This window comes from Microcebus murinus, chromosome 16 (assembly GCF_040939455.1).
Source record: "Microcebus murinus isolate Inina chromosome 16, M.murinus_Inina_mat1.0, whole genome shotgun sequence".
Classification (NCBI taxonomy): domain Eukaryota; kingdom Metazoa; phylum Chordata; class Mammalia; order Primates; family Cheirogaleidae; genus Microcebus; species Microcebus murinus.
In genome coordinates this window covers 30,269,602-30,283,179 of record NC_134119.1, presented here as the reverse complement: position 1 = coordinate 30,283,179, position 13,578 = coordinate 30,269,602, and the positions used below count along the sequence as shown (strand labels likewise).

At 41.4% G+C, this 13,578-nt stretch overlaps 1 protein-coding gene across 1 annotated transcript in view; it reads right to left on the bottom strand.

Moving 5' to 3' along the window:
* The window catches only part of EFCAB8 (EF-hand calcium binding domain 8), a 59,916-nt gene extending 58,521 nt beyond the window's left edge, over window positions 1–1,395 (bottom strand). The window contains exon 1 of the mRNA XM_012754930.2: window positions 1,327–1,395. Coding sequence (XP_012610384.2) covers window positions 1,327–1,395 — 69 coding nt within the window. The remainder of the gene's footprint in view (window positions 1–1,326) is intronic.
* Window positions 1,396–13,578: the final 12,183 nt, after the last annotated feature.

The following is a 13,578-nucleotide window of genomic DNA, read 5'->3' as shown; positions in this document are numbered from 1 at the left end:
GCATGGTCCTTGTGCACATCTGCCCTTACATGTAAAGAAAGAGCAAGGCGTGAGGGGAAGCCCGTGGCTGCAGAGTCCCAGAGCTCTGGGTTGGAATTCCACCTGGCTCCCTCGCTTACAAGCTATTTTATTGTGGGTGTATCACATCATTTCTGGTCACAGGATTCTTCACGGTACCTTCTGCATAGAGATCCACAGTACCCACTGTGCAGGCTTGCAGTTGAGGCCTAAGTGACACCTGAATACACCGTGAAGCCCCAGCAAACTAGTTACATAGTAAATGACAGCTCTTGTTATTACCCCACATCTTGCAGTGAGCTCTTTAAAGGCAATGGCATTTTCATCTTAACTTAATCTTGTTTGTATTAATTATCTCTCTGTTGTCCAGCCCCGAGCATATAAGAAACACTCAATATTGGCTTTTTTTTTTTTTTGAGACAGAATGTCACTCTGTTGCCTGGGCTAGAGTGCCGTGGTGTCAGTCTAACTCACAGCAACCTCAAATTCCTGGGCTCAAGTGATCCTTCTGCCTCAGCCTCCCAAGTAGTTGGGACTACAGGCATGCGCCATCATGCCCGGCTAATATTTTCTATATATTTTTAGTTGGCCAATTAATTTCTATTTTTAGTATTGACGGGGTCTAGCTCTTGCTCAGGCTGGTTTCAAACTCCTGACCTTGAGCCATCCACCTGCCTTGGCCTCCCAGAGTGCTAGGATTACAGGCTGAGCCACCACACCCTGCCAATACTGGCTTGATAATACATGCAACCCATCCCACCACTAACACAACTTTGCTGGACAAAACTAAGCATAGTCCATGTATAGACTGCAAATTGGTAGCCTCAGGTGATACATCTGGCCCATGCAGCCTTCTGCAGCATACACTTAAGATGCCTACCTGGCCCAGCAGGTATCTGAGTTTGCAACCCCCATTGCAGAGACCACTGCACTTTTTTTTGAGACAGGGTCTCACTGTGTTGCCCAAGTTGGAGTGCAGTGGTGCTACCATAGCTCACTGCAGCCTCAAACTCCTGGCCTCGAGCGATCCTCCTGCCTCAGCCTCCTGAGTAGCTGGGACTACAGGCCCAAATGACCGCACTCGGCTAATTTTTGTATTTTTTGTAGAGACAGAGTCTCTTTATGCTGCTCAGACTGGTCTTGAACTCCTTGCTTCAAGTGATCCTCCCGCCTCAGTCTCCCGAAGTGCTGAGATTACAGGTGTGAGCTACCATGTCTGGCCAAGACCACTGCACTTCCATGCTGATGAGTGATGTCTTGCATGGCTCTAGGATAGCCCCTCCCTTTATTAACTGATGGCTTTCTTACCTTTACAAGTCGAGTGCTCTCCACTAAGTCTTCATAAGTCATTGAACTTGACCCAGAATAGGAAACCATAGTTGCTTTAACGCCAGTCTTTGCAAGTACCGTGTGGGAAGCTGACCTAGCCAGGTCATAGAACAGTGAAAAAGAAGTCAGGGTCAAGGGAGAGGGTGGCTGTCCTGGCCCACGGCCCCTCCCAGCAAGCATCTGATGCGCATCCCTCTCCCCGGAGAGGCTTCTCCAACAGGGAGCTTTTTCCAAGCTTGCACCTGAGCCTTCCTTCCCCTGATGGAAAGGAATTGACCTACTGAAGCCGCGGGGTTTTGTACATTTCTTTACTCCTGACTTATTGCCAGAAGCTTTCTAGAGGGGGTCCCACTTTCTACAGAATTAGAAGGAGCCTAGGAAGCCATGCAGTGGTCCATGTGCAATTTACAGATGACAAAAACGAGGTCCAGAGGCAGACGTACATCCAAAGGGTCAAAGCCATGCACAGAGCAGGGGCAGGATGGGGCCCTGAACTTCCCCTGCATACCCCTCCCCACCTGCCTTCTGGTGCCCTTGGGGTCAGGACTTCATGGCAGTATGAGGATCGGGCAGGAGTGTGGGGGCGAGATCCATTCCACAGAGCTCTGCCCTGTGACTATAAACAGCACATTTCTACTGGGTCCGCAGAACCTCCACATCAGATGGATTATCAGAGCCCACCTCATCAGCAAGTTCTACCATGCAAAGTCAGGCGGCACTCTAGGATGGCAAGAGGAGAGCCAAGCCCAAGAAATACCCAGGGGACAGACCAAATGAGCCAGCTTGGCTTGACCTAAGGGTTCCCAGGAGACAGAGGGTAAGGAGGAATGGTGGGAGGAAAGAGGAAAAAGAAAACTTGGAGGAAGAATGTAGAATCTTAACTATCTGGCCAGGGAGTCTGACCAAGATGAACGGCACGTGTGAAAATTCATCAGTGCAAGATGGAAAGAAAAAGGAAGAGGAGGAGGGCTGTAGACTGGCCAAGAGTGCCCTAACCTAGTGTCTCAGCAACAGCTCAGACAGAAACATCAAAGCAGAGAGAAGAGCCAAGGAAAGAGATTTGGAAGCCAAGAACAAGGGTGACTGAGAGAAATACCAGGACCACATTTCCAGAAAAAGGAGCAAAGAGGGAAAGTGGTTTAATTAATGTATGTGATACTGGGCTCTCCTGCCGGAAATAAAAAACAAATACCTGGAAATATGGGGACTGAAACTTAAGCAGTGGCTACATTTAGGGGATAAAAAGAGAGAGAAACACACAAAAGACAGCTAAGGAGGATGGGATGCTTCAGTGAGCCAAAATAAGAAGAGAAAGAAAGGACCACTAAAAACGGCAGTTAGGGGGTTACCAGTGAAGAAAGCTGCACAAGTGTATTTAACATGTAAATCCATTTCTGTTAAGATATACATGTGTACACATGGGCACATGCATGAAAAAGAGCCTGGGAAAATATACTCCAAAGTTAATGGCAGCTATCTCTGGCAGGTGAGATTATGGAGGATTTTTATAGTCTAAATCATGCATTTCTCTAATTTTTATTTTATTTTTTATTTATTTATTTTGAGACAGAGTCTCACTTTGTTGCCTGGGCTAGAGTGCCATGGCGTCAGCCTAACTCACAGCAACCTCAAACTCCTAGGGTCAAATGATCCTACTGCCTCAGCCTCCCAAGTAGCTGGGACTACAGGCAAGTGCCACCATGCCCAGCTAAATTTATATATATATGTTTTTAGTTGTCCAATTAATTTCTTTTTATTTATAGTAGAGACAGGGTCTCGCTCTTGCTCAGGCTGGTTTCGAACTCCTAACCTTGAGCAATCCACCCGCCTCAGCCTCCCAGAGTGCTAGGATTACAGGTGTGAGCCACCGCACCTGGCCTCTAATTTTTATTTTAATTCAAAGCAATTGATAGCAATCTTTTAAGATTTTTTTCAGTGGAGTGGGTAGGGTGGTGGGTAATGATTTACTCATCTGTGAAACACCACTGTACAAGAGTGGTTGCTATAGCATTGTTTGTAGCAGCAAAAACAAAAGAAGTGAATGACTATCAGAGAAATGGCTGAGTAGACCAGTACACCTGCACTCAGAACATCAAACATGTAGATGGATGAATCTGACGTCCAGCAGCTCACTAGGAAGGATTTCCATGAGGTACTAACAAGTAAGAAAAGCAAGATGCAGAGAAGGGTGCACCATGAAATGCCAATTTTTATGAAAGAATGACAAATAGGTACTGTTTCTTATACATATAAATACGTACGTGTACATACACACACACAAACAGAACCACCCCTAGTAATTATGGGGCCTATGGTAAGAGTCCAAATACAGGCCCACATAGCAAGTCATTTAAAGTGTTTGTAAATCAACTGTTTATAAATCATACTGTTAAATATATTCTAATATATATATTTTATTCTCCTACCTTGACAAATACACCTTTAAAACAACCTGGGAGGCCAGGCTCAAATTTCATATTCTTGAACTCAGCTCAGTACCACAATTTGGAACTGTGGGGAGAGCCAGCCTCCAAGCCCTCTGCCCACCGCCTACCCCACCCCATGCATTTTAGGGGCCTATGGCATGGTGGCAGGTATACAGACACCCTGACCACACAGCCAGTTGCACCTCCATTGCTGCAGGGCCACCTCAAGCCTAGCAAGGGCTGCCCTCAAAAATGATGGGACTGGGGAACAAGCCCACAAAAACCCCGGAATCAGGTTCAAGCAATATGGGCAAGAAATTCCAGTACTCATAGCATGGGGGAAAGGCGGAGACCTCTGGGTGGCCACGTCCCCTTAGCTTCTGGGACTCCTCACCTAGTAGAGTGAGGTGTAGCTAGAGGAGGGACCCCCCTGAAGCTCAGGGCAGGGGCCCTTCTTGCCCGGATCTAAGGGATACTGATACTGTACAATATGTACAAATTTATGAGTGCAAAATATGCAAGGTTACATATGGTGCTGACTAGGGTTAGGGGCTAATGTGGCCCAAAAGAAGTGGGCCAAGAGAAAAAGGAATACAAAAAAGTCTGCACAAAGGCATATATATCATTACATTTATATAAAGCAGGTTAAGCATGAGTGTGTATAAAGAAAATGTGTAAGTTTTGTTTTGCTTTGAAGTCTTAGCTAACAAGCAATAAAGGCTAACATCACCAATGATGGAACAAAATGACATCATGTACCTCCTGATGTGATACTCAGGACTCATCACTTTGGGGGTATTACTGCCCCAAAATGTATAACCTGAATCTAATCATGAGGAAACAGACAAATTCAAATTGCAGGACATTCTACAAAATAACTGGGTTTTATTCTTTAAAAATGTCAATGTCAGCTGGGCACAGTGGCTCACACCTACAATCCCAATGCTTGGGAGGCCAAGGCAGGAGGATCATCTGAACCCAGGAGTTCTAGACCAGCCTGGGCAACACAGGGAGACCCTGTCTCTACAAAAAAATGTTAAAAACTGGCTGAGTGTGGCATTGCATGCCTGTAGTCCCAGCTACTCAGGAGACTGAGGCTGAGGCAGGAGGAGCACTGGAGCCCAGGAGTTCGAGGTTAGGATGAGCTATGATCCTGTATTCCAGTCTGGGTGACAAAGTGAGGCCCTCTCTTTTGTACTTTTTTTTTTTTTTTTTTGAGACAGAGTCTCACTCTCTTTCCCTTAGTAGAGTGCTCACAGCAACCTCAAACTCCTGGGCTTAAGCGATCCTTCTGCCTCAGCCTCCCGAGTAGCTGGGACTACAGGCATGCACCACCATTCCTGGCTAATTTTTTCTATTTTTGGTAGAGACGGGGTCTCGCTCTTGCTCCGGCTGGTCTCAAACTCCTGAGCTCAAACCATCTGCCCACCTTGGCCTCTCAGAGTGCTAGGATTACAGGCGTCAGCCATCACATTCAGCCCTTCTGTCTCTTTAAAAAAAAAAAAATTAAAACATCAATGCTACATAAAAGGCAGGCTAAGGAACTGTCACAGATTAAAGGTGTCTCGAGAGACCCAACAACTAAAGGCAAGGTATGATTTTGAATTGGATTTCAGAGTGGAAATAAAATGCTATGAAGGGACATTGTTGGGTGAAATTAAGTGAAATTTGAATATGGACTCTATATTATTAGATATTATATTAATATCTAATTGATAATTATATTATGGTTAAAAAAGAGAATATCTTTGTTCTGAGGAAATGTACACCAAAGTAGGGATAAAGGGGCATGATGTCTATAGTTCCTTCTCAATAAATACATGTATAATATGTAAATGTAGCAAAATGTTCACAGTTATTCAATCTGGGCAAAGGAGAGCTCTTTTTACTAGTCTCACAACCATTTTACATATTTTTAATTATTTCAAAAGTAGGCCAGGCATGGTGGCTCATGCCTGTAATCCCAGCAGTTACAGAAGCTGAGATGTGAGAATCAGTTGAAACCAGGAATTCGAGACCAGCCTGGGCAACATAGTGAGACCATGTCACTACAAAAAAGAAAAACTAGCCAGGCCTGTTTGTGCATGCCTGTAGTCCCAGCTACTTGGGGAGGCTGAGGTGGGAGTTATCACCGGAGCCCAGGAGATGGAGGCTGCAGTGAGCTATGGTAGCACCACTGCACTCTAGCCTGGGCAACAGAGCAAGATCCTGTCTCAAAAAATGAACAAAAAAGAGAAAAACCCCAAAGTTTTGTCAAAGAAATGTCTTTAACCAGGAGAGAGAGCAATTCTGTTATGTTCATGAACTGGAGCAAAGCACAAAGTGGGAAAAAAAATATTGGTTGCTGGCAACGGAGACCACCCAAAAGAAAAAGGCAAGAGAGAAGCTGAGAGAAGCACCATTCCCCCAACCCTGGAGGAATGAATAGGAGGCTGAGATTTAGTAATCAAATTCAACTGATATTTAGGAAAAAGAAAACAGATAAGATCAGAAGTCACACCCACTGGCCTCCACATACTCCCTAAAGTTGACCTGTCTGGAACAGACTGAAGAGAGGGTGGGGAGAAGGTACCAAAAGGGTAATGATTCCACCAAAAAGCCCAGACATCACCACCACGCAATTGATCCATGTAACAAATCTGCACATGGACCCCATAAATCCATTTCAAAAAAACAAACAAACAGGGATGAACACTTCCAACAGCCACTAGGGGACCGAGCTAAGGATGGAAGGCAAATAATTGGTTTGTTACATAATTGGTCTGCAAGAATTTGTACAGATAACCTAAGGCTACATTCATTTAAAGCTATCCTAGAAATGGGTAAGAGATGTCCTCATGGTCCATTCCGCCTTTGATCTCAGGCAAGAGAATCTCAAAGCAGAAGTGTCCAGCCTTTTGGAGGGTAACTTTAACCCAAACCTTCACTTACCCTGACTCAACTGGATCTCCCCAGTTAATCTTGTGGGCTAAGTCTAACAAACTTATCGGTTTCCAATTCCCACTGCAACTCAGATATCTTGGGCAGCTGTTCACCTCCAAGACAGCTCCTCTATGAAGTCACTGTGGAACTCTGAGGACCTCCACCTGTCCGCAGAGTCAGCTGGTCACATTTAGAACTAGGGAAATGAGACAGAGTTCCACATGAAGAACATAAATGGAGCATCAGAATCCATCCCACAAACCATAACAACACACCTCTTTTCATCCGAGACATTCTTTTTATTGATGAAGTTAAACTTACAGCAGACAGTGACAGGAGCTACAGCACAAATAGCCAGGACAAATACAAATACAAAACAATCCATAAAACAAGTAGAGGCACAAAGAGCCTGCCTCTCATGGAAACTGTGGACATGGCCAGGAAGCCCTCTGAGCAAGCAGGGTGCACCCAAACCAAACGGCCACTGGCTTCCACAGTAAAGACAGTGAACAGCACAGTGGCTTCCCCCACCCTCTGCATGAGCTCCAATTCTTTGAAAAGAGGAAGGTGATAAGAACATAATGTGTGAGAGGGGGATTTATAAATCCAGACTTCAGGGGAGGCATGGACTTTTGATGGAACCACTGAGCAATCTTGCGGCACAATACAGCAGGACAAGGTGGTGAAAGGTAAGCCTCTCAGGAGAGATTTCGACCAAGGACATGGATTCCAGATTTTAAAAGATACCCAGCTAAATCACATTTCATGAGGAACTATATGTTACCAAAATGTTAAGTGACCACAAAACAAAACGTTTTCCCCGGGGCCTACACCACTGAGAAAACCCCAACATATAAAAAAAAGTCTGCTTCCATTTCATCAATAAAGGAGACAAAGGATTTTGGAGAACATAAAAAGTAGGGTAGTTGAATGAAAAATCAAAAAAGGTGCAGAAGTCTTTATTTTTTGCAATGCTATTTTTTCAGAAATGACAGAAATCCTCTAAATCAGGGTTTTATTAGACTACGTATCAATAAACTAGAAGGATTTTTTTTTAAAAAAGGCTGATGCCCCTAAATATGACTGTTTCCCATTGTTTTTGGCTCAGTACATTTTCCAATACACTGTCATCAACTCTTACAGCAGTTCTTGCATGTTTCCAATGACACATCTATTAATCAAATGGTATATATTTTTTCACTAAAACCTATCTTCACCGATTAATAACTTTATCACTATTTTTATATGGCCTAAAACATGCTAAGTTCTGTCACAATATATATATTTTCCCCTACATGGGAAGAAATATGAGGCAAAAAAGGGGAGAGGATATTAAGATGCAATTCACCTTTTAGTTAAGGAAAAGTTCAGAAAACTCCCACCTAAAAAGAATGAAAATATGATCACCAATAACTCGGGTTTTTAAAAAGTTCCAAAAATACCAAGTCAGAAGGAAGACATTTAGAAGAAAAATCTCCTGGACAAACCTCTGCACAAAAATAATTCTAGAAAAAAAGCACCAATTCCCACTTGAGACTAATTCAGGCATCACTTGCTAATCCTAAGGAAATTCTGATCCTTAGTAAGAAGGGATGCTCCCAGAAGGGAGCAACTCAGGTGGGTGAAGGGCACAATTAACACAGACACAACTAACTGCTCTCGAAAAGGCACTTCTTCGTGCTTCCACTGAGCAGTAATGCCAATATTGACCTTTCAAGCCTTAACACTGTGGATTTTAAGATGTCAAAATTTGTATCCTTCTTCGGCTTTATGTAATTTGCCAAAAATTTTAAGATGCAATTTGATAGGCAAAAAGAGGCTTTTTCCTTTTCAAACAAGAATAACAGAGAGAAATCTCTGACTGCTAGAACTTACAAGGACCCTGAAGATCATTATCAAGATCATACCTTCAGCTGGCAGTAGGATTAGGTCAGTAAAATATTAAGTCAGAGACTTAAAAATTCTTAGGAATTTTTTAAAAATGTTTATTCCATTCTACACTAAATCTTAACATTATTACTTCTCTCAGGCTTCAAAATTAATGGAAAGGGAGGGGCAAACTGGGGTAACCTATAGCTGCCTGTAAAAAACACAATAGCTTATTCCATTCTCCTGAGCAAGATTTAATATTTCAAAGTAAAAACAACAGTCATATATAATTGTACATGTAATTCTCTCACATTATTTTGTAGAGCGACATATAAAATACCCCAAAAAGATTGTATCAGATTAGAAAATTTAAATAGAAGCCTAAAATCAAGATGACCTTGAAGTTATGCTAGATCTTAAAATCACTAGAACTACCTCACAATATATAAACAGGTCCCATTATGAGAAATATAAATATGAAATGATAACACAATGGAGAAACAAGCAAGGAAAGGAATCCGAAGGTCACTCAAGCTTAGATAAGGACAAACCATGACAGGTCCTGGGTAACATACATTTGATGACTCGGGGAAAGAGGTATTAGCAGGGCTCTCCCCACAGCCTGTGGGAAAGTGCCAATCACATGCTAAATCGCTTTGTGTTCTTTTGTTATTCCTCTTGTCAAAGCCTCCTTTTTTAGAGCCAAAACTAAAAGTAGGTATTAAAATACAAAGTTTACAGTTCACAACAATTTCATTGTTAAGAGTTTTTTCAAAAATACACAAGCAAGATATACGCAGCTGATGCTGAGAAACATTGTGCTTTTCTTTCTATCAAAACTGTCCTTCAACTGATGAAACAGCCTCCACAGGCAACATTTGCTGGGAACTGTGCACTCTCCCACTCTTTCTTGTTCCAGTACCCTACTGCCTTTTACAGACCTAAGTAACTTTTTCTGAACCAGAAGGCCTTAACTCCTCACTGAGCCTATGAAAAGCTATCCACTGCAGAGCTGGGATGCAGGGTCTGGAGGACTCTGGTCTCAACTCCTAGTCCATGGCCTTCCGACTCCAGCACTGTCTCCTTTGTTTATTTTGGTAAAGGCCAGACAGGCTCTAGTCACATAACCACTTCATATAGTCAGTCTGCCCACTCATGTGCTTGACCTTGGACTTAACTTCAATAGTCTACATTGCATTTGTGAATCACCATTAAGGCTAAATCTTAAAAACTCATCTCTGTCCCCATCAGAAACTATTAGTAATAGTAAGAGCCAAAAAGCCAACTTTAAGACTTACCCTGAGAGACTGAATTTCACCTATCAAAGCTTCCCACATCTCATTCTACTGTCAAAACTAAAAGTTAAAGACATCAGTAGACAGAATAAATTACTTTTCCTCCTCTGCTACAATACCTGCACCCAGCCACTCAGCCTCACCAACAATCACATCAGACTGCAAAAAAATATTCCAAGTATCCAGAAAAAAGTTAAGGGAGAAATTTTTAAAAAGTAGGTAAAGCAAGATATCTTATAGAATTCCGAGCTGCTGAAAGACCATCTAACAATTTTAAATCTATCTCTTGATGCCACTTACAAAGTTCTGGGCTTTGGTGGGTAACTTGGTTTGTTTTCAAATGATCTCAAGACAAAGAACTGCCTCTCCTCACACTCAAAAACATGTCTATGAAGGCCATTTCCATTTCATGTTTCAGAATCTGAGAGCCTCCAATACAAGGAAATGAGGGTTATTTAATTTTTACTTTAAAAAAATATATTTTATATATATCAAGGTTTAAGGTTCTCAATTGAGTAGCCTAGAAATTTGACCCTAGGCTAGACCTGCTCACATAGATAACCAAATTAATGGAGCTACTAGACTATAACCTCAACAGAAAGCTTCTATACTCTAAGGACTAAGATAACGTTACTTTCCAATTCAGAGTAAGCCAAAGGGGAAACAGACCTTTGATAACCTTCACAAGTTATAGCTCTGTAACCATCTGACTGACGTAATCTAGGTTAATGGTTCTAACTACAGTCAAGTTCAATACAGAAGTACAGAGAAGAACTCTGCCCATTGCTACATCCGTACATGTGAAAACTGGAAAAAAAAACAGTATCATGAAGATACAGAAATAAATATGAATTCATCTGGTTTTAAAATTTTAAAAATTGAATGTGAGAATTCAAAAGTATGACATATTGCTAACAGCAACAGTGCCAGACCAGAAGAATGATTGCTGATTCATGACACTGATCGCAGACTAAGGTTCAGTTTGGTTCAAAGCAATCACTTCCATTCTCTGTTGACAACAGTCAGATTTGGGTCATCCACATGCTAGCAAACTAATCTAATTAGGCTAATCAGGCTTAAAGCCTAGGTTTTCTTTGTGGAAAACACAATGAACTATGGTAACCACAAAAGGAGCGGTTTATAATAAATCTTATAAAGCAATCCTTAAATAAAAATTTCTCTAAAGAATCACATTGTTTATAGTAAAAGGAAACTGCTTCCTTTTCAAAACCTTGTTACATTCTAGAGAGTAAACCTTGGAGAAAAGTATGATTTTTTTTTTTTATCAATGAATCACAGTCACTAAATCTTCATTTAAAAGAAAATGGTGAAATATGCAATTAGACCTCAATTCCACCTAGGGAAAAAACAAGATGAAAATCATAGTCTCAAGACAGAAAGGAGACAGACTTGTCAATACCACCAAGCTGGAAAAAAAAACATTAAAAGAACTTGTTACTTAATTTACAAAATATCCAAAGTCTATCTTAAGGAATGTCCTCCTGAATTCTCAGGATACAAAAATCCTATCCCTAAGCTTTTTTAATCTATAAAGCGACTTTCAGACTGGATCTGAAGAATCAATACCATAAACAATGTCTTTTGTCTGTTCAGAACTTTCTAATGTGTAGTTGCTTTTTTTTTCTGTCCATCAGCTCATTTGGATTCCAACAAGCACCCAGTGAGAGAGGGTGTTTCAGCCAACATCACCTGTTTTGCAGGTAGGAACAAGACAGGTCAATTAGCTCCAAACTCACAGAGCTAGGAGAGTCCTACAGAAGAACTAAAATCTGATGTTCCCCCTGCAAGAATGAAAACTTGAAGTTGCAGGCCCATAGGTAAGATCCAAATTTAGGTCGCCTAAGGTCCATGTTAAAATGCAGATTTTCAACCTCCTGACTCAGCATTTCTGGGAGTGGACTTTACAAATGTTATGTCAAACAAGCTCCCCAGGTGATATCTGAAGACTATCCGTTTGAGGATCACCAGCATGAGGAATGAATCCTACATCCAAATCTAGCCGGAGAACCCATCTGTTTACCTGTTCTCTGTACAACACAGAACTTGCCAGGCAGATCAAGCAGCAAAGACTTGATGTCCCTCCGCCTAGAGCCAGGTCAATGGAATTGGTCAAAGATACACAGTATCAGCTTCATGCCTTACCAAAGTAACTTGTCAGTTGACAACACCCAACATATCTTCTTCACAAGCTTCATGCACTCCTGGATGAGGTATCTTCTTGTAGATGATCAATACATATGGTGTCAAATTCCTTCCGAAGGTATATAACATTTGAAAGGAGGTCTCATACCATTAACTTCTAGAGGAAGTAATGTGGGTAAAATCCCAGTAAAAACCCTCAAGTTGGGTTTATAAGAGCATCCAAAATTATGGTACATACTCTAAAGATCATACAAAAAATGACTATGCCATTTAACTTTATATCATGATGAAAATGGCAACAAGTCTTCTTTTGAACTCATTTCTAAAGGCATAGAATTTTACAAGGAAGAAAAAAGTGGTAACAATTTTAAATTATTTTATAGGCTGAGATTATGTTAACTGCCTTTGAAATACATTGTCAGGAAAAACAAAATATCTCCCGTGGTTATCTGCCAAGCACTGTTCTGCTACATTTCTCAGGAAGAAATGGCCTGAAAAGGCTTCACAGCAGCTAGGCCTTATGAGAGGAAAAAAACCTCTCATTGCAATATGAGAATTTAAAACAGCAGGAGGCTGAGAAATATGTGAAAGAAGAAAAAAGGAAGCAGGCCTAGAAATAAGCACATCTGAAAAAACAGTGAAGAATTTCAAAAGATCAGTCCTAATTTAAGAAAGAAGCACTGGTAACCTTAGCACTTGAATCTAAAAGCATATATCCAGGGCAAGACAAATTTCAGAAGACATGACACTCTTGAAATGCAGAATTTTATTTAGAAATTGTTTAAAGTAGAAAAAAACCCTGTCAAGAAAGACCAGGTGGAAAATGGGTTCCCAATAAAATGGAATTTTAGGGCAACGAAAGTCTAAAAGGCCACAAAAGAGAAATAGCACCACTGTCATTTGAACAATGGCTAGTTACTTGCATTTTTTGGCATTGTTAATCAATGAATCTGGGTTTTCCTCTGAATTCCACACAGAGCATGCACTACACAATTTTATCATAAAATACTTGCTTTCTACACACATTTTAGGACAAGCTACCACCAGAAACAAATCAATACAAATACATCAGGGGCTGAACAATCTCAGTAGTGGGTGACACACATTTTGCAGAATTCTGCCAAACAAAGGGATTGAATAGGCTATGGGCAAAGAAAATGAGGGAGAGTTAAGGAAGGAAATATTTTAAATATTAATAATTAATTCAGACATGGTACTGTATTTTCTGCAAAAGAAAATTAACATTTAGTAACACACTAATGAATTTTATCTCCAAAGAGATTAGTGCACTGGCAAAGTAACAGTGGAGAGCTGTGGGCAGCAGATACCAAAAACACCCCAGCCTTGCAGATCCCAAGGTAACGATGGCCTTCACTGATCACTCCCTTTGCCAGAGGTCCAGAAAAACCTTGCAGCATGATCACCTGCCTGCTGTACTTTCAACTCTAAGCAGCAAACTTTAAGGAGCCAAAGAGGAATCCCCAGTGGGCAAGGGGAACAGAGAAGAGAAACATGTTAAATGTAAACCTAAAAGACAGTAAAATGGGACACAACCC